This window comes from Dryas octopetala, chromosome 3 (genome assembly GCF_963921425.1).
Source record: "Dryas octopetala chromosome 3, drDryOcto1.1, whole genome shotgun sequence".
Lineage (NCBI taxonomy): Eukaryota > Viridiplantae > Streptophyta > Magnoliopsida > Rosales > Rosaceae > Dryas > Dryas octopetala.
Window position 1 is genome coordinate 24,983,384 of NC_141368.1, and position 22,225 is coordinate 25,005,608.

General features: G+C 35.6%; 2 protein-coding genes, 1 long non-coding RNA gene and 1 pseudogene across 3 annotated transcripts; 3 read left to right on the forward strand and 1 right to left on the reverse strand.

The window, feature by feature from the left end:
- Positions 1–571: 571 nt before the first annotated feature.
- On the reverse strand, positions 572–7,728 carry LOC147291988 (uncharacterized). The gene is made up of 9 exons (XM_086236100.1): positions 7,654–7,728; positions 5,938–6,020; positions 5,448–5,544; positions 4,523–4,593; positions 2,588–4,121; positions 1,851–2,479; positions 1,472–1,759; positions 1,270–1,381; positions 572–1,180 (listed from the first exon to the last, which is right to left on the reverse strand). Exons 1-9 carry the CDS (start codon positions 7,726–7,728, stop codon positions 572–574), a joined length of 3,498 nt encoding a protein of 1,165 aa, XP_086092226.1.
- A 3,843-nt stretch (positions 7,729–11,571) lies between these two features.
- LOC147291989 (ras-related protein RABD1 pseudogene) lies at positions 11,572–14,086 on the forward strand (annotated as a pseudogene).
- A 70-nt stretch (positions 14,087–14,156) lies between these two features.
- LOC147291990 (ubiquitin-like-specific protease 1) lies at positions 14,157–15,627 on the forward strand. Its single transcript, XM_086238749.1, has 5 exons — positions 14,157–14,263; positions 14,365–14,472; positions 14,585–14,654; positions 14,770–14,865; positions 15,516–15,627. The coding sequence occupies exons 1-5, from the start codon at positions 14,220–14,222 to the stop codon at positions 15,609–15,611; spliced, it is 414 nt and encodes a 137-aa protein (XP_086094875.1). The 5' UTR covers positions 14,157–14,219; the 3' UTR covers positions 15,612–15,627.
- Positions 15,628–21,377: 5,750 nt separating this feature from the next.
- On the forward strand, positions 21,378–21,997 carry LOC147291991 (uncharacterized). Its single transcript, XR_015121521.1, has 3 exons — positions 21,378–21,461; positions 21,555–21,579; positions 21,695–21,997. It is a non-coding gene; the product is annotated as an uncharacterized LOC147291991 (long non-coding RNA).
- Positions 21,998–22,225: the final 228 nt, after the last annotated feature.

Here is a 22,225-nt window from a genome sequence, read left to right on the forward strand (position 1 = left end):
GGACCGATAATATCAATCGTTGCAGGGCCCCTGGTCTTTTTTTTCAGTGGAGAGGAATCAGGTATCTCATCTACATTAGGCGCTGAATTATCAGAATCATCACGGATTCTAATTCCACGATTTTCAGTATTATTTCTAAGAGCTGCAACACTAGCATCTTGTTCTTTCCTTGCTCTTTTGTTCCCCTGTTTAGACGACTGTGTAATCATAGATAATGAAATTTAGAGACTTTTATATTATCAAAATTCCAATACTGATAATATGTGCAAATTAACTGTACAGTGGAGTTTACCTCTGGGTTGGTTTTGGACATCTCTGAAAATCTGGTTTCAATTACAAGATCCTGCATACATGCCAATTTAAATAGAGATATACCTTTTTTTTTTTTTTTCCAATGAACCTCAATAGATGAAGTTTATTAATGAAAAACAATAGGGAAAAAGATAATATGACATTTCAAAGCAAAAGCAACCAATAATTAACAACAAAAAGTGCTTAATCAATAGATGAAATAGTACCCTAAATATAATTTTTTTAATAAAAATCTAGGTTATTACACTAACATTAGAAGTTACACTAAGATTCCATCACAATCCTCCCTTACATACTGGACATCTTCACTAATATAAGTAGACTCAATTGTTTCTTTATCTAGAGTTGCGTATGGAGAAAAATCACTCTCATTGGACATCTCTACATCATGAATGCCTCTAGGTGGTGCTTTTAGTACAACATACCATGATGATGTATCACTTTCCCTAGAATAAAAGACTTGCTTCGCTTGTGGTGCCAAAATAAAAGGATCTTTTTCAAAGGCTGATTTTCCATCAGGGAGGTTAACTAATATAAAACCATCTTCTACCTTGACACCATTTGAAATATTAGCCCAATCACACTTAAACACAGGAACACTAAATTTGTGGTAATCTAGTAAAATGATATCCTTTAGAATCCCATAGTAAGAGATGTTTCCCATAACTTGATTGGGATCTTTTGCACTAGATCTACAAAGAGTGTCAGCTTCAATGGATACACCACTATTTTGTGTTGACTTCTCAGTATCCTTTGTACGAAAACGGAGTCTGTTAATAATATATCCAGAATAAGACATAGCATAACTTCTAGGTCCATATGCAAGCCAATAAAGTGTGTCACTGATCCCATCTTCTTGGACCTTAATCTGTTTAAGTAAAAATTTAGTTAGAAATCACTAACTAAATGTAAATGCAAAAGGCAGATTGGCAGCAAATTAAAAAAATACTCAACCACCTTATTTGACAACCATTCCCTAAATTGGTCTGTGTGCCTCTTTTCTAATAGGCTTTCATACTTTGGATTTCTAAGTCTGGCATCTTCTTGTTTCAACTCCTCTTTGTGCATTCTAATATATCAAACCAAATAGAAACAAAATTAAAAAAAAAAAACTTAAGATAATTGTTCCTAAAATAAGGGTTATAGTCATCTAACTTACTCAAAATACGGCTCAACTTCTGCACTATTACGTAACACATAACAATGAGCAATTTCTCTCATATCATCATCCAAAATAATTGGTACCCCAGTAGTGAATGTATGTCCTCCAAATAATATTCTTTCATCATCCCAATCTTCATTGCGATCATGTCGAGTACCAATTATACTTGCTTGTTCCATGTATCCACTACAAAACCTCATACATTCTTCAGCTAGATAACGCTCAGCTATGCACCCTTCGGGTCGTGCACGATTTTTTACATACCCCTTCAATACTTTCATATATCTAGAGAAATGGTGTATGGGATAAAAATTATGTTAGTTAGATTTGAGATAAGTGAATTATAAATAAAAATAAAATTCAATAATGATAGTACCTTTCAAATGGGTACATCCAACGATATTGTACTGGACCACACCGTTGAGCTTCCCGTGCTAAGTGAATCGTCAAGTGAATCATAATGTCGAAAAAAGAAGGAGGAAAAAACCTTTCAAACATGCACAAAGTCTCTACAACTTCTGTTTCCATTTCTTCTAATTTATTACCATCAATCACCCTCTGGCACAATTCATTAAAAAATGCAGACAGCCTGAAGATTGCATTCCTTGTCCCATTTGGTAAGAGGACTCTTATTGCTACTGACAATAGTTGCTGCATTAGAACATGATGATCATGAGATTTAAGGCCCATTATTTTGCATTCCTCTAATGAGATGCAATTCCCAATATTGGATCCATATCCGTCTGGTAACTTTAAAGTATATAACCTCTTAAGAAATGTTTCTTTCTCATTATTGGAAAGCATGTGCATTGCTGCTGGCAAATACATCCTGCTGCCTCTTTCTACTGGATGCAAAGCATGCCTAATGTTCATCACTTGCAAATCTCTACGAGATTTCAACCCATCTTTTGATTTTCCTTTTATATTCAACAATGTGCTAACAATGCTATCACAAACATTTTTTTCCACATGCATAACATCCAAGTTATGACGCAAGAGTAATCCCTACAAAATTATCAAAAGAAAATAATTGCATCATGGTTTAAATTAACACCCAAAATAAAAACTGATGGTCTAAAATATTAAACAAGTAATATAGTGTTAAACATATACCTCCCAATATGGCAAGTCAAAAAAAATTGACTTTTTTTTCCACATTTGTACCTCTTTTGGGTCTCTCTTCCTTTTCTTCTTTGTTTTCTTTCCCCAATCATTCACAATATCTTTCACTTCTTGTAAGACTTGTTGACTGGTTAATGGTTTAGGCCTTCTTTTAGTTTCTTCATGTCCATCAAACCAACTTTTCTTTTTTCGAAAAGGATGAGTTGATGCAAGAAACCGTCGGTGATCCATATACACCACCTTCTTACTGTGGAGTAAATATTTTGAGCATGTACCAAGACCACATATAGGACAAGCTGTTTTCCCTTTTGTTGTACATCCAGCTAAGTTTCCATATGCTGGAAAATCATTTATTGTCCACATTAAAATAGCTTTCAATTTGAACATTGCCTTATTGTATGAATCATACATGTGCACCCCGTTGTTCCATAGTTCCTTCAAGTCCTCTATAAGGGGCTCTAAATAAACATCTATATCATTCCCTGGCTGTTTTGGACCTGGAATTAATAGACTCAACATTAAGTTTTCCTTCAACATGCTTAACCCTGGGGGAAGGTTATAAATCACTAGTATCACTGGCCAGCAACTATATCTAGAACTAAGGTCACCGAAAGGGTTAAATCCATCAGTTGCTAGTCCAAGTCTAAGATTGCGTGCTTCCAAACCAAATTCAGGCCATTTCCTATTAATTGTATTCCATGCTGGTGAATCAACTGGATGACGCATCTTTCCGTCTTGACTTTGATTATTAGAATGCCAAGTTAACTGCTGTGCTTTTTCCACTGACTTGAACATCCTCTTAAATCTTGGTATTATAGGAAAGTAGCGTAAAATTTTCACTGGAACTCCCTTTTGAACCTTTTTAGTGCGTTGGTTTAACTTCCATCTTGAAGTGTTGCATTTTGGGCATGTCTCCATATCTTTTTTTTCTTTCCAAAATAAACAACAATCGTTGGAGCATGCATCTATCTTCTCATACCCTAGATCAAATGCTTTCAATAACCTTTTTGTTGAGTAAATCGAATCAGGAAGACTGTTTCCATCAGGCAGCATATCTCGAAATATCTGAAGATATTCTGTAAAACCAATATCAGACAAACCATGTACAGCTTTAAGCTTGTACAAAAGTACAACTGCAGACAGCCTAGTGTACTTTTTACATCCTGTATAAAGGGGAGACTCAGCATCTTCCAACTTTTGCGTGAAATCTTCCTCTGCTCTTTCACCAAATGGTTCTCCATGACGTAAATCTTGATCATACACATCTTTATACATTCTATATGTGTCTGATATATCAACATCTTCACATTCTACATTCATGTGTGGACTTTCCTCATGAAGGACCCATGTAGTATATCTAGGATCCATTCCTTTGATAACCAAGTGTTCATAAACAACATCAGCATGGTGAGAGCGAAGGTTTCGACATTTAGTGCAAGGGCATATGATATTACCAAAATTCCCTGCGCTTGTCTGAGCCATATTGACAAAGTTTCTAGCTGCATCTTGGTATTCTTTAGAACGTCTACACATAAAACTAATCATTATTATTGTTTAAAATTGACTATACTATGTTTTAGTATTTTCTATAACAAAGTAATTGGAAAGACCTTTCAAGATACACCCATGTCTTGTCCATCATATATAAAGTCTGCTCTCACGTGTGCACATATATCCTGATTTGAATAATATATTGGATCATATTATACCATGTACCAGTTAGCTTAACATAGATATCCATGTACTAATGAAGAAAAGGATGAGAGAATATGCAATTTATACTTTCTAACTATTGGGTTGCTAATATGCAATTTTGTGGTTGAAGCAATTATAAAAAAGCAAGTCTAGTTTAAATAAAATAGTGAGTATAATGTTGCAATGCCATTGTTATATTCAACAATTCAATTAAGGGCTTTCAAATGTTACCTGAGAATGGAATTAGCAATAATGAGTTTTATTAGCTGATTTTGTGCCCTCTGTTTTTTTCCTTCAAAAACCTGTAACAGAAAGGCAATTCCCAATTGACTTATTTCTAAGATATCACATAAAAAAGACAGCAACCAAAATCTATTTGATGCAGACAAGTATACATTCAATATTCACACATGTTTAATAAAAAAAGTACAAGAGAATGCTTGATCAAGACAAAAGTAGCCTCTTTATAAACATATATAGTCAATTTGATAAAACAGCCACAAGTAAAAAAAATTATTTGTTATGGTTTTAATCAGTATATATAGATTACTCTATGAATAACAAACATTGTGATACAAGATTTACGAGGGTCTATCAAAAGTCACTCTATGATTAGTAATGAAGGTGCATGAGATAGAATAGTAATAACACTCCAATCACAAGAAAATTGCTATAACCCACAAGCCACCACAGTAGTAGTACTGCTCAGTTTGAGGGTCGAGGATTCTTTGGACATTTACAATGCAACAATACATTACAGATCAGGTAATTTACCATCTAGGGATTGCCAATTAAGCATGAATTTTTCTCAACGAAATCTAAAATTAAGTGCCTATTAATTATATCTAGCTAGCTCCTTAATTAATCTATCTTTATTTTGTATATTTGGGTTACAGCTACATACAGATTGCAAAGTTTGATCATCTTATAATCTTTACTTGAGTGTGGTGGTCTAAGAAATTCCAAGAACTTAGTTTAAGATTAGACTCATTATAATCCATTTGTATTCAAAGAGATGGAGTCTAATGTGTGAAAAAACATAAGAAACATAAAATTACTATGACCTACAACTTGACCATCAAATAAGAAATATAAAATTACTATGACCATCATTATTATGATTCTTAGACTCAAGTCTCGTAAAATTACTATGAACTTGAGTGAACTTGACCATCTTGGTACTATTACTATGACCATCAATATCTTTGCGCTTGTTAGAGCCATATTGACAAAGTTTCAAGCTCCATCTTAGCCTGTGAGAGTGAACTTGAGTCTAAGAACTTGGTCATAAAATTACTATAATTAACTTGAGTCTGTAGGTTCACTAATATTCACTATTTGACTATCAAATAAGAAACAGAAAATTACTATGATCAAAAACTTGAATGCCTTCAGGGAAAAATATCTCAAGAGAACATTAAAAATGTCACATTTTTATTTGTACACATCTAATTTCATTCCTCCCAGGCTTCAATCGAGGCTAGATTAATTGCATAATTCATTTAAAAGAGTAATTCACTGTTGTAAATTGTGTGATGTAGCCATACCCAAAAGAAAAGTTTATGGTGTATCATCATATACATCTAAGGCAATGAATCCAGGAGGTAATAGTTTATTGCTGAAAAATAGTATCTTATAAAATCTACCTGCCATCCTTGGTCAAGAAATAGTTTTTCCTTGCCTCTAATGTTGGTGTATCATGTATGCCCAAGAGTGCACAGCCTCGACTCTGAAAATACAAACACAATAGCATTATTATGTGCATATCAAATATTTATTGCAGATAAGATGAGATAGTGTTGAGCAACATAGTTTCACCAAAAGCAATAAACGGTTAAAATTTTACAAGTTTCACAAGCAGTGACACAGACCAACAAGGTGTAAGTGTCTAGCCTAGACGATCTTCAAATGATAAGCATGTGTTTTAATTAATTTATCTATTTATTCTTTTCTTTACAAGAGATTTTATTGAAAAAAAAAAACAGGAAAAAAAGAAAAAAGAAAAAGAGATGGTACAGTACACAAAAGGTAAACATTATTGCATTTATTTGCCCTGTTCTCAAGCAAACGCTGGCAAATGGGAGGAAAGGAAATTTTTTCCTGCTTATCACAGAAACACTTTGCAATCAATATAATGAGTCTAATTTTTTCATGATAATATTGGATTATAGCATCATTATAATCCATCTCCTTGAAAAGAATCGCCATGAATACATTAGACTCCATCTCCTTTAATGTTAGACTGCAAATCAAAAGCCTTACACATCCTTGAATATCTTCTAAAACTCAGGTACAATACAAAAATTCGTATGAATTTCAAGTTCCCATAGATTTGGTTCTCACCAAATTTCCAATTAAATCTTTTTTGGTTCTATGATACAGAGACATACAAACAGAGTGTGTGAGGGATTCATCAACAGAAAAAAGAAAGAAACAAAAGAGGGAGCAACAAAAAGGAAAAAAAATAAAATTGCTATCATGAATGATGATACCCACACCCATAAAAATTACTATCATGAATGATGATACCCACATCCAATTTCGTCTGATCCATAGTACCCACTACTCAAGCGCGATTGTCCAAAGCTCTAACCACTGGAACAGTGTGAGCTACTAAAACAACTGGATCGACTAGTGTGAGCTATTTCCAAACAAAGAAACAAAAAATGAAAAGTAAGAAGAAGAAGAGAAACGTACAGATTTTTTACTTCTTAACACATGCCACTGACGTCGTACCAAGATCACTGGGTAAGAGAAACAGAAAGCACCACTGGATTTTGGGTATTTTTGAAGAACCTCATACCTCTAAGGTTTAGGGTTGAATTCTAAGTCACTTTTGTACGATCATGATTTGAGAGATGATAACCCATTATAATGATGAAATTTTTGCGCGCGAAGAATGAAATTGGCGGAAGAATGAAAACTCATAAAAAAATCTGGAGTTAACAACATTTCTCTTGCGTGGTAAAGGTTAGGGATTTTAAGGCGTAAAGGTAACGTTGCAAATAAATAAAATCAGGTGTTTTGTTTAAATTAGACAAACTTAACATCTTATGCAACATTTTATCAAGTAAATGTTATAAATATTTATGATTAACAGCATTTATGTATTAAATGTTGTAAATTTAATGTTACAAAAAGTTACTTTTCTTGTAGTGCCAGACCCCCATTCTCGATCTACCTCACCCAAAAATCGCACTTTCTCTTCTCTCAGAAAGCCAGAAACCCAGAGGTCCACCATCATCTCGCCCCTCTGTCCCGCCGTCATCTCGCCCTTCTCAGTCCAGAGGTCTACCGTCACTACCACCTCGCCACTTTGAACCTATCAACTTGGTTGGGACTTCTTTGTCGCCGCATCGCACCCTGGCATGTCTCTGGCCTTCGATGTTGCATCGCACCCCAGCCTTTCTCCACTCCAGGTCTCTAGCCGTCGCCATTGTTTAAGCATTAATTTATTTTTCTCTTATCTGGGTATGTTCTTTAATTTATTTTGAGGGCTGCTATTTGCACACCCTTTTTTTTCTTTTTGCAGACCCTTTTGTAAAAAAAAAATCAAAAATCAAAGGAAAAGACACACTTACCCCTCATCCAACACACCCCTTATTCTCAAACAAAAAAAAAAAAAAAACACACGCCCCTCATTCTCAGCCTCACCCCGACCATCTCCCCTCCTTCACCCGACCCACCCACCCAGCCCCCTCCCTCCCTCCCTCCCTCCCTCCCTCACCCACCATCGCAAGCAGCACCCGACACTACAAGAAAAAGATATTTGGGCGACGAAACTTTGGGAGACGAACTCAAATTTGTCGCCCAAAGATGTTTTGGGCGACGAATTGTAAAATTAGTCGCCTAAACTAATAAAGGTTTGGGCGACGAATATTTTCATCGCCCAAAGTGACTTTGGGCGACGAATATATTGTTCCTCGCCTAAAGCCATTTTGGGCGACGAATATGGCATTCGTCGCCTAAAGGTACGCGCCAAAATGATCTTGGACCATACTTTGGGCGAGGAATCCATATATTCCTCGCCCAAAGCTAGTTTAGGCGACGATCTATATATTCATCTCCCAAAGTAGCTTTGAGCGGCGAAATTATTCCTCGCCTAAACTGGACTTTGGGCGAGGAATCTACAGATGCGTCGCCTAAAGAAATTTTGGGCGACGAATCTATAGATTCCTCGCCCAAAGTCCAGTTCATTTTTTATGTATATTTAGGTATAAGAATACGATGCGATCGTGTTTTCAACGATCTGAACCGTTCATTTTTTACTTCCATACTCAAAGATCATCCCTGCAAAAATTTAACTCAATTGAAGATGTAGAAGTTAGGTAACGGTGGTCGAATTGATGAACGATCGTGAGTTTTCTAATGATAATTCAATGGCTAGCTGAATTCCGATTTAGCTGATTTTTTGCATAGATGATCTTTGAGTATGAACATAGAAAATGAACGGCTCCGATTGTTGAAATCACGTTGTGGTCTTCACAATTATTGAAATGATAAGGTTTCAACGAAAGAATTAATAGAATTATGTTCTTCAAGTGTTGAAACCGTTCATTTATATGTAGATGGGCATATATTGATTGTGTTTCCAACGATCCGAACCGTTCATTTTTTATTTCCCTACTCAAAGATCATCCCTGCAAAAATTTAGCTTAATCGGAGATGTAGAAGTTAGGTAACCGTGAAATTATTTTATATTTGTATATATTTAAAATTATATATATAATTTAGTAATTAAGTTAAAATTTAGAATCCTATTGTATCTTGTTAAGTATACAATCTTATTATAATAATTTATTATATATATTTAAATACTAAATATAAATTATAAATTTGTAAAATATGATATTCATTAGGGCCATACTTTGGGCGACGAAATTATTCCTCGCCTAAAGTGACCTTGGGCGAGGAATCTATACATTCCTCGCCTAAAGTTACTTTGGGAGAGGAATTCATATATTCCTCGCCCAAAGTCTAGTTCATTTTTTATGTGCATTTATATTTAGGTATAAGAATACGATGAGATCATATTTTTAACGATCTGAACCGTTCATTTTTTAGTTCCCTACTCAATGATCATCCTTATAAAAATTTAGCTCAATTGAAGTTGTAGAAGTTAGGTAACGGTGCTCAAATTAATGAACGATCGTGGGTTTAATAATGATAATTCAACAACTAGCTGAATTCCGATTTGACTGATTTTTTGCAGGGATGATCTTTGAGTATGAACATAGAAAATGAACGGCTCTGATCGTTGAAATCACATTGTGGTATTCACAATTATTGAAACGACAAGGTTTCAACGAAAGAATTAATAGAATTATACTCATCAAGTGTTGAAACCGTTCATTTATATGTAGATGAGCATATTTTGATCGTGTTTATAACGATCGTAACCGTTCATTTTTTAGTTCCCTACTTAAATATCATCCCTGCAAAAATTTAACTCAATTGAAGATGTAGAAATTAGGTAACGGTGGTCAAATTAAAGAACGATCCTGAGTTTATAATGATAATTCAACGACTAGCTGAATTCCGATTTGGCTGATTTTTTGCAGGGATGATATTTGAGTATGAACATAGAAAATGAACAGCTCTGATCGTTGAAATCACATTTTGGTTTTCACAATTATTGAAATGACAAAGTTTCAATGAAAGAATTAATAGAATTATACTCATCAAGTGTTGAAACTGTTCATTTATATGTAGATGGGCATATCTTGATCGTGTTTACAACGATCGTAACCGTTCATTTTTTAGTTCCCTACTCAACACTACAAGAATATTGTCAATAGATATCACCCATTTTATATCAGATTTGAATGTGACTGATATTATAAAAATTATAATATCAGATAATTTTTTAACTGATTTCTAAACTTTATTAGATATCACATGGTTTTTTTCAACTGATATATAATATTGTCATTTTTCTAAGAACTTATAAAGACATCAGTATAAATTGTTAACTGATATCTTAAAACAACACTTATAATTTTTTTATCCTAACACTGATATGTAATGTGTTTTATCTGACTTAAATTTTTTTGTCCTACTCCCAAGTCCCAACACTTAGACATATACAGAATATACTAAAAATTAGATCTATCTCTCAGCTCACTTCGATCTCGATCTGTCTCTCGATCTCTCGCAAATTCCATCTCGCAAAAACGGTCTCAGCTCATCAGTGTCACACACTCATCGTCGGAGTCGCCGTCGCCGTCGCCACTCCAGGCCCAGACTTCATTGTGAGTTCGTCTGTCTCTCTCACTCTCACTTCTCTGTCACTCTCACTTCTCTGTCTCTCTCTCACCCTCTGACTCTTAGCCTCTCCATTCACAGACGTCAAAGAACAACCTGACCAGTCGCACCCCAGCCTCTCTCTTGCCATCGCCGCCACCGCTTGAAGATCCTTTCGACAGGTGAAGTATGAATTTCTGGGTAAATTAGTTTCTGAATTTTTGGGTAAATGAGTTTGCTCACAAGGGCGTTTTCTGTGTAAATTTGTTTGGGTAAATCAGTTCCTCAGTGATTTCTGCAAGGATCTGACTGGCATCCAGCAAATTCAGGTTCGCTCTTAATTTGGCTTGCCCTTACTCATAGGAAGGACATGCTGTGTAAACTGGTGTTGCATCTATGTATTTTGACCAGTTCAATTAGTATTTTCAACTGTAGTTCCATCTATACTTGGTAGAACATTTCTAGGCCTTAATTTTCAGCTTGGTTGTGATAGTTAATAGTATAACCCTGCTATTGTTGTTTAGTTTACTGTAGTGGGTTGCAAAATTTCTAGAATTTCAAGGTTAATGCCACTTCTGTGCATATCATGTGCTATTGGCATATCAGATCGTGTTTTTTGGCATTATTCGGTTTTGGTGGCTGTTTTGGATTTCTGGTCAAATTTAATTAAGAAGCACTTATGATGTGGGTCACTGCACATTGTTAGTTGTCTACTTGCATCCCTTTTCTTTAGTGTCTTTCTTGTTGAAAAATTTAAAGTTAACAACTGATCATTTTGTTTCTAGCAAGATTTAAACTACATGTATGTTTATGGCATGGGAGAATAGTTCTAAAAAAGTTTAAATCTAACTTTGTATCACGGAGTCTTACCTATGTCAGATATAAGTTATCAAAATTGAAAAGGGAAAATTATCGGAAATGTTATGTGCAATGCCCCTTGGAAAACTAAATGGGCTGTTCAATTTCTCTTGCTCACTGATTGGTCAGCATTCAGTTGGCAATTGACTTACTTTGCTTTTACTGTCATTCAGTGGGATACTGCTGGACAGGAACGATTCAGGACTATAACAAGCAGTTACTATCGAGGAGCACATGGGATAATTGTAAGATTTCCTTTCTTGCCTTTTATTTTATTTTATTTTATTTTTTTGACGGGGATGGGTTTGGGGAAAATTAATTGTCACAATAGATCTCTAGCCCTGGTAAAATTATCATGTCCCCTTAAATGGGTTATATGCACATGATTCTGTTGCTGGCTTGTGACTTACAAGTTGCTTGTTTCTTATGCAAATCATTCATGATGCTTCAGCTACAAATGTAACTACAGTTTTATTTATCATAAACTGTAAGAATTATCTGCATGGAACACCACAGGTGACTATTTAAGTGTATTATCCATCATTATGCTCCAGTCCATGAACATCATTTGAATATTAATTAGACCTTGATTTGTCAACAGAAATTTTAATCTTTGAAATTGCTGAAATTAAGTGCTAGAATGGCTAAGAAAAAAATATTATTAGACTGAAATAATATAAACAGTAAATGATTTATGTATATGAATGAGTATCTATTCGGATTTTTATGCCAATTTCATTGTCATTATGTTTATGGAATACAATTGCGAATTATTGGTGAGTGAGTGGGACACATCCATATTGTCTTGCTGTATGACCACATGGTTCTTGGTGAAAGAATGGTGAAAGAGCATCTTGTAAAGATCCTGCGGGTTCAGTAAGTTTCTGTTGATGAATCAAACTTGCACGATCAGGTTACCTGAAAAATGTTACAATTGTTGATGCAGATTATTGATACATCTCTGTGTATATTTTCTTTTTTCTTCTTTAAATCAAAGAGCAAAACATCATCTTAACTATCTTTCTTCTTATCAAAAAAATCTTAACTATCTTTCTTTCCTTTCTATGTGAAAGTCAGTCGTAGATGAAAGTGATTTATTTTGAAGCTATTCTACAACATTAACTATGCGTCATTTTTGGATCTTACCACCATTGGAAACACCAGTATCTTATATTGATAAGAAAGATGATGCGGTAGTTTCTCATAATAATGTATGTGTGATTTCAGTCTTTCATGTGAATCAAAGAGTCTTAACTGTATTGGAATTTGGAACTGCAACAGATTGTCTATGATGTTACTGAGATGGAGAGCTTCAATAATGTCAAGCAGTGGCTGAATGAGATTGACAGATATGCAAATGACAGTGTGTGCAAACTTCTAGTTGGAAATAAATGTGATTTAGTTGAGAACAAGGTTGTTGACACACAAACGGGGAAGGTATAGATTGTTGTTTAATTGCACAAACATTTATCAATAAAATTAAAAAAATTCTGAATTGTTTTGTTTTTTTAATTGCTGATTTTGTTCAGCACACACTTTTTGGGCAATTAATATGCTCACTCTCCTAATGCAACAAACCTGTTCGATAAAACTGTTATTGATGTTGTTGCATAAAACTGTTCCATATAGTACCTTTATATATATTTATATGCATGCACCACTATGAATCCATACCGCATACTCTGTGAGTATTTGACGCATTCTTTGCTTGCTTTCCCAACTGTAATTTCCCACTTTAACATGTTCCAGTTTTCACTTTGATTGACAGCTGTGTAGTCAAGGTTCTTTATGTGAAATTAAAATGAATGAAGAAGGAAGGAATAAAACTCATGCATGCAGTGCCACTTTATAAATACCAATAAATAAGGAGCTGGCTTCAATCTGGTCATGACCTTTACTACATTTATGTTACCTCTTAGGATATGTTTCAGTCTTATACCCGTTCTGTTTCCAGACCATGGAGTCTTTCTATCTTTCCCATCCTCTTGGCCAAACAATTGACAATCCATTCTTTCTCAATCCTAGAACTGTCAAAGTCCAAATATGCCGGGCAGTGCGTGGGTGCAGGTCGTACCTGTTTTGTATTGTGATTAGTTTTGGATGGTTACCATCCCTGATCCCAAGTGCCCCTTAATATTTAGCAAGACCATTGAAGTAAAAGTAATTGGTGAGAGTTGAAAGACTTAGTAGTCCTGTTGTTTAGACAACATCTTTGCATCGGAAATCTTTTAGGAGTAACTTGAGTGTACATTGAACTAGTTTGTATATGAATGATCTTATTTATTTTATAATTATGTGTTTATTAGGTTCATTTTAGACCTCGGAAAAGATGAAAACAGAAAATATGGGAATGGCAGACAGTCAGATTAAAGAAGTTTCCATGTTTTCGTTATGTTTGTTACATATGACAATGGTTTATATAGCAAACCTTCTTTGGTACAAAGATGTGTGCTTGCAAGTGCCAAAATGAAATTCAAGTAAATTTAAAAAGTATATCAGAGTGATTTTATTTTATTTTAATTTAAAGCGATTAGTAATTGATTGTTGGGGTTTAACCTTTTTTTCCTGTGCCTAAATGAACTGTAGGCTTTTGCTGATGAGCTTGGGATCCCTTTCCTCGAGACAAGTGCTAAAGACTCAATCAACGTTGAGCAGGCTTTCTTAACCATGGCTGCTGAGATAAAGAAAAAGTAAAACCACTAAACAACTCTTTCATGCTATGATCTCTTGCCTGACAATTTGTTGTTATAAATTTCCTTGCCAGAATAATAGTTTCCAAGCATGATAAGAAAATATCTGGAGTAGGCAAATCGCAGATCGCTTTCATATGGGCAAATCAGATCGTGTTTTTTTACTTCCATACAATTCTGGGTAAGTTTCTGAAATTACTTATCTATTGATTAATTTAAAGCAAATTGTTTTCATATGGGCAAATCAGATTGTACTTGCTGATTAATGTTAACCTTTTCAAGGGCACACTGGATTTTGACCATTATCAATGAAGATAAAGATGCAGTTTTTATCATGGACCCTCTTCCGAAGCAAACCCATGACAAAGAGTGGATGGCAATTGTCAACAAGTAAGACTTTACTTTTATTTGATTCATTGTAACCACTCTTTTTTTCCCCAGATTTTTATACCATCTTTGTTTCAAGACATATAATTAAAATTTTCAATTTTTGTTGATTAAGTGCTATTAGACACTTTAATGGACTCACGGGTAGGACAACTAAGAAAACGCCCCAGTGGAGGCATCTATTCGTAAGTCCTCAACCTTTAATGTCATTAACCTTAATTTTATTTGTCTGACAAGTCCACATATGCATATGGCTTGAATATTAACTGTGTGCCATTTTTTTGGATATATCATGCATAGTGTCCAAAGCAACCTGGTGGTGTTGAGTGTGGTTACTATGTGATGCAGTACATGAAGGAAATTATTGAGGATACCAACCTTGATTATGCGACCAAGGTCAGATTTCCAATTAATAAAAAAAATATCTACCCAAGCTAGATTGTATTGCGTTTGTGTTGTTCATGCATTTGGATTAAATACTTAAAAGTATGGTTTGTAATATATGCAATTGAATAATCTGATCTGCCTTTTATCCTTTAAGTGGTTCAATAAACAATGTAGAAACTGCATGCATGCATACCCAAATTTTTGACTAAGTTCAACTTGGAGAAACTGCATCTTTGATGTTTGAGAGAGAGGTATTTGAAATTAATGTGAAAGTTAGAGTGGAGAACCTCTGAGAACCTCTGCTGCTTTGTGTCATATTGTTACTATATATTATTAATTTGAAATAGGGTTGCAACTACAGGGAGAAGGAATATTTGGTGCTTTTCTTATAGTGTGGTCTCTTTTCAAGGATAAGCAATTTTCTTAAAAGCACACATATGCATGAAGCAAGGAAATGGGAGGGTTGTTAGGCAGCAACTCATTTTCTAGTGCTGCTATTGTCCATTCAACTACTCTGACTTGCTTTTATTCTTTATGCATATGCATGTTTAGTTGAAAATTTAGATTAATAAGGCATGCATGTATTCAGTATATAGAACTTATGAGATCAATGAATTTGTGATTAAATTAAAGAATATATGTTCCTTTGATGTTTTTAGTGGTCCAATATGAAGACCAAGCGAAGCGGATACACACAAGATCAAATAGATGAGTTGCGTGTGGAATGGGGAGATTTTCTGAACAATTATCTTTAGACCGACAAGTTAATTGGTAGGTGGTGTGCATTTTGCCTTTTTTGTGGATAGAAGAAAGTTGTCGTGCATGCTCATTTTTTGTAAAGCATGGAAGAAGATTGAAGATTTGGTGCTTTTAATTAGATCATACATGCTGCCATGACTATTTTGTAAAGGATGGCAGAATTGAAGATAGAACTAGCTAGCTAGCTAGACATAGTGCTGATTTGCAGATTAATTAGGCTAGGTGCTGTCATGTTATTTTGTACATGTGGGCAGCGTTTGGTACATTGTTTTGGTTTTGTAAAGGTCTTAACAAGCAGGGTTTAGGCAATATTGCCTTAGTTATTAGGCTGGTGGCATGGTATGTTTAGACCTCTACAAAACAAAAAATATATATATGGTTATCTTGTTGGATATTTGTATTGTTATTGGTGATTATGTACATGTAGGCAGCTTTGAATATTGTTATTGGTGATTATTGAAATATATGGAATGAGAATGCATGGAAGATTTTATGGCTGTACAAATTTATGTACAGGCTCAAATTTATGTATTCATATCATTTTTTAGGTGAAAAAAAACTGATATAGCAAGTTGTATTCCAATTTTCTTTTGTGAAATCGACATACTAAACGATATCAGTTTTAGACTAATAATTGATATTTTATAACGCTTTGATATCAGGTTCTTTCTCAGATCTGATATAAAAACAATATTTAGATATCAGAACCTATTCCATACCTGATATTGATATCAAGATTATATATATCAGATTCTACTATAGACCTGATATTGATACTATAATTTTATATCATATTCTACCTCAAACCTGATATTGATATCGAGTTATATGTCAGTATTAGTATCTAATACGATATCTATTGACCAATTCTGTTGGTACTTGGATTTTATAGATATCAGAAATAATATCAAATTGGATATCCATTTTGTATTTAGGATATCAGGTTGAAAAAGAAAAATGATATAATAAACAATGTTTACATATCAGTTTAAAACTGATATCTAAAATACCATACATTAGATATCACGACGCCCTATATCAGACGGCTACCCAAATAGATATCAGTCCACGACTGATATCTATCGACATTTTTCTTGTAGTGCAAAGATCATCCATGCAAAAATTTAACTCGATTGAAGATGTAGAAATTAGGAAACGGTGATCAAATTAAAGAACAATCGTGAGTTTTATAATGATAATTCAACGACTAGCTGAATTCCGATTTGGCTGATTTTTTGCTGGAATGATCTTTGAGTATGAAGATAGAAAATGAACGGCTCTGATCGTTTTTCACAATTATTGAAATGACAAGGTTTCAATGAAAGAATTGATAAAATCGTGATTATATAACATCGTTAAGTTATTTTATATTTGTATATATTTAAAATTATAAATGTAATTTAGTAATTAAGTTAAAATTTAGAATCTTATCATATATTATTAAGTATACAATCTTATTATAATGATTTATTATATATATTTTTGTAATACTAAATATAAATTATAAATTTGCAAAAAATGAAATAAGGGCTATAAAAAATAAATTGGACTTTGGGTGACAAATTTATAAATTCGTCACCCAAATGTACTTTAGGCGACAAACTTATTCCTCGCCTAAAGTCACTTTAGGCGACGAATGTGTAAATTCCTCGCCTAAAGTCCCTTTGGGCGACGAATGTGTATATTCCTCGCCCAAAGTCTAATTTCTTTTTTACGTGGAAAGTTTACTCAAAAAATTGGCGGGGCATTTCGCGCAAAAAATTTAACAAACTTAGGCGACGAATATGAGTTCGTCGCCCAATGGACTTGAGGCGACAAATATAATTTATTCGTCGCTTCAAGTCCATTGCGCGACGAACTCATATTCGTCGCCTAAAGAGTTTCGATTATACCCCCAGATCTGCTTTTCTTCTTCTTCTTCTTTTTTTCTCTTCTTCCTTCTCTCCCCTGCCGTATCTTCTTCCTCTCCCCTGGTTCAACCCATCTCCCTCCCCGACCACCCATCTCCTTCCCTGACCACCGCCCTCCCCACCGAAACCCACCCCACCCACCGAAACCCAACCCCACCCGCTCCCCGAAACCCAACCCAGACCCAATCACCCGCTCCCTCCTTGACTGCAGATCCCCGCCCAGCCCCAGCCCTACCCACCCATCTCCCTCCCCGACCACCCATCTTCCTCCCTGACCGCCGCCCTCCCCACCGAAACCCAACCCCACCCGCTCCCCGAAACCCATCCGCTGCTTCAACTCAGACTCAACCACCCGCTCCCTCCCTGACTGCCGATCCCCGCCCAGCCCCAGCCCCGCCGATCCCCGCCCCAGCCCCACCGATTGTGGGTTTAATTTTTTTTTGGGTGTTTTTGTTTTTTTGGGTGTTTTTTGTTTTTTTGTTTTCTGTGTTTTCTGCTCATTAGCTTTGGCTTTTTTTTCTTTTTCAGGGGATCAAGTGCAGGTGGCCAGGGGAATCGTAATACCCAGGAAAATTTTTCAGGTCAGACTTATGACTCAATCGCTGCTTTAATGTTATTTGGCTAGTGTTTTTAATTTTTTGTTCTTAAATTTGTTTATTAGTGTTGAATAAATTAGTTTAATCCTGATCATTGTTCTTAGGGAAATTAGTTTGCTGATATTTTCTTATGCTAGATAACAAATTAGTTTTCATATAAAATTAGTTAGTTTTATATGTTTTTTAATTATAAAATTTATTAGGTAGTTTGTATGTAGATTAGTTAGTTTGTTAGTTTGTTAGTTTTTAAATATAAAAACTAGTTTAATTACGAAATGTAGATTAATTAGTTTGAGAAATATAATTTAGTTATAAGGTGGAAGGCGATGGAGTCAACTCCCAATGATGTAGTTCAGCCATCCTCGAGTACTGGGAGCCCCTCTATACCACGGAGGGCCCGTCGATCTCACCGCTCTAGTCAGGTCACCGCTTCCGCTTCCGCTTCCGCTTCATCTACTGCGACGTCATCCACTGCGACGAGGGGACCATGTAGTGGGTTGAAGTCCTCTCGGATCGTGCGCAGTACTGGGGCGCGGATTCCAGTCATGTGTGTGCAAAACGGCCGGCGACCGTTAGATCCTAACGTTGACAGTTTGTTCTCACACGATGTGGGGGCTATTATCCGTGCCGAGTGCGCCATGGTTGCAACCACTTGGAAAAAATTGCCGGCAGAGATTCAACACAAAGTGATCCGCTCAATCTCAGTGAGTATATAGCTCAATAATTAATTCAAAACGATAAATTTGATCATTCATAACAATCTAATATTTTTTCAGGTTAACTTTGACATTCAGATGGATGATCCGCTCACCGTCACGTACATGACAGATTTACTCATCAAGTCCTACAGGCAGTGGAAGCACGAACTACACGTGTATTTCAAGGGATTTTCGTCGGCAGTTGAGGCATTGGCGAACCCCCCTATGGAGTTAGTAGAGCGGTCTGACCAGTGGCATTTTTTGTGCGATCATTTCATGAGTCCGTCGTTTTTGGTACGTTTTATCATTTTTTGTGCGATCTTTAAAAAATCGATTATTGTTTTGTTATTCTATTATTGTATGCATACACTAACACATTTATAATTTGCTTAATATTTAACAGAAGAAGTCGGTCGCCAACGCTAGAAACCGGAAAGGGAAGCAGTTTAACCATCATAGTGGTCCGACGCCCATCTCATATCGAGTGGAGTCGCAACGTCGGGTACGTCATTATTTAATTTAATACATATATATTCTTTAATATTGGTTGGGTCTTTGACAAAATTATTTTCTTTTTCAGCGTGGGTCGCAATTCCCAGAGTAGACACTTTCGGGGATATCTATGTTCATCCCGGTTGTGATGTGGCCAAGGCAAAACATGTTAGTTTTTTATATTTTAATTTTTTTCACAATTTTTTATATTTATTTTCTAATTGGTTACTTGTATATATAACATTTTGAAGGATGAGATGGTGGCCAACTCGAGAATATATTTGGAGAGCTTGGCCGAGCAGCACCCTCCGGGTACTCCGTTGGAGTCGATTCCAGTACCCGATCCCGATGTCGGACTTCGTATTAGGATAGACTCATTGGGTGTTAGGCTCGGTAAGGAAATACGCGGCATGGGATATGGGCGGATTCGTGATGTTCGATTCTCGTCTTCGTCTTCATCTTCTTCTCAGCCATCTGCAGTCGTCGCAGGGTTGTCCGCTCAAGTGAAGAAGTTGCAGGAGGATTTACGAGCTGAGAGAGCGGAGAAGGAGGTGTTGTATGCTGCATTGACTAAGGCGATACCTGGGTTTGTCCCGCCACCATCTTTTCATCAACCTCCGTCAGATATGAATGATGATGATGCTACTGGTTTAGAATAGATTGATCATTAGGGTTATTACTACTTTGTATGGATATTTTGATATATAAATATATTAATTTTGTTTTATATAGTTTTTGAATAAAGATTTTTTTTTTTAAATATTAAATTCAAATATATAATCTAAATAAAAAACAATTTTTTTTTAAAAAAAAAAATATGTTTAGGCGACGAACATCTTCGTCGCCTAAACATGATTTGGGCGACGAACATCAATTTTCCTCGCCCAAAATAGTGTTTAAGCGATGAAATATTTTGTCGCTTAAACATGTTTTGGGCGAGGAATAGTGATGTTCGTCGCCCAAATCATGTTTAAGCGACGAAATATTTCGTCGCCCAAAGTATGTTCTGGCGAGGAAATTAATTATTCCTCCCCCGAAGCATGTTTAGGCGACGGATATATTCGTCGCCCAAGACCGATTTTGGGTGACGAACACCCGATTTTGGGCGACGAATAATATGATTTAGGAGACGAAAAAAATCCGTTGCCCAAGCTTTCTTTGGGCGACGAAAGTTACTAGTTCGTTGCCCAAACTCTTGGGCGTTGTGACTTGGGCGGCTAAACTCTCGACGAACTGAGTTCGTCGCCCAAACTCTTGGGCGACGAAATCCGACTTTGGGAGAGGAACTAGGTTCGTCGCCCAAACCTTTATTTCTTGTAGTGCGACCCCACCCCCAACCTCCTCCTCTCTCTCTTTTCTTCTCTCCTCTGAGCTCGCCTGCAACACAAATGGCCGAGCATGGATGAATGCATGGAGGGACAAGAGTGCGGCTTGGCCCGTGGCCAACCTTGTTGTGACTTGTGCTTCAGTTTCTGATGCTGGTTTCCTAAGTAATTTTGTTGATGATCCTTTCTTCTATGTACAAGTAACTGTTCTGGTCTTTGTTTAAATATGTTAGTATTTTCAATTGAGTTTGTTACTGATTTCCAGAATTCAAGGAACAATTTACTGTACTAAAGCAAGGAACTTGTATGTTTATAACCTTGAGGACTAAATGGTTGTTGTTCAAATGGATGTAGTAGGGTTACCATGTTCCCTCGGGGTGGGAGGTAGAGGGCTGGGGCTGGTATTCATTAGACTTGCAGTATGCTGCTGTTTGTATGTGCAGCAACAGTGGTAATAAGTTTAAGTGAATTTAAGCAAGATAATGATACTAGCATACATAATTTAGTTAGGATAGCTAATCAAATTGGACTCAATTGGCACTTATGCTTTCATGGAAGGCAATGCTTGTGACAGGAAGGATGCTTCTCAAGTTCAAAATGAAAATGCTAGAAGGCTTAGGAAGGTAGAATATTTGTGTTGTATTTCCATTATGTATTTCATTTTGACCAGTGTACTGTGTATTTGTCCTGCAACAGGTTTTATCATGTCACTTCTTACAGCCTTTTTATCTTCATTCACTAACAGGGAACAACCAGTGTTCTTGTGGATGAGGAGGAACCTTAGATTATGGACACCACAGAGCAAGTACAAGAACTTTCTGAGTGGTACCTAGAACTTCAAAACTGTTACTTATTTTGTCACCATGTTTCAAACTGACAATAATTTTCTAACCTTGACACTTTTTTTCAACATGAAAGAAGCTAAGATCTACTACCCATCAAGGTACACGTACCAGAATTTATTTTGGTAGATGATGCATAGAAACCTTCTTGAATTTTGAGGATTTAAGAGTACAATTACTCATTGTGTGCTTTATTGTATTTTTTTTTTAATTCAGGGATGATCCAAAAGCTATCGGAATTTGTTCTGCAGACATTAAGTGCCTTTATCCTATAACCTACTTGGCATCAACTATTATGAACTTCTACATCCGGTAGACTAAATTAGATATAGGTCCATAATTGCATATGTACAAGACAAAATAATGGAAATATTTTTTCCTATATTAAACATTGAAGTTTTTTCTTTTCTCATTTAGTACGTAGTAGCTAGTATATATGTAATCTCTTTTTCCTTATCATATATGTGGTGTTGTAATATATTATAATGGCAATGTATGTAGTACTTTTTCCTTTTGATTGTCATTTCTCTGAACATGTTTGGCACTATTAATTTTAAATATTTATTTACTTCTTGGATCTTTTGACTAGATATCTACAGCAGCAAGCATCCCCAATAGATGGAGCTATATGCGACTATCATTTCTTTAATACATTTTTTTACCAGAAGCTCAAATAAGCTGTAGAATATAAGGTAATTGTTTATCTTGTTTCCTTTCTAGTGGTTGCCCTTTCTTCTACAAATTGTT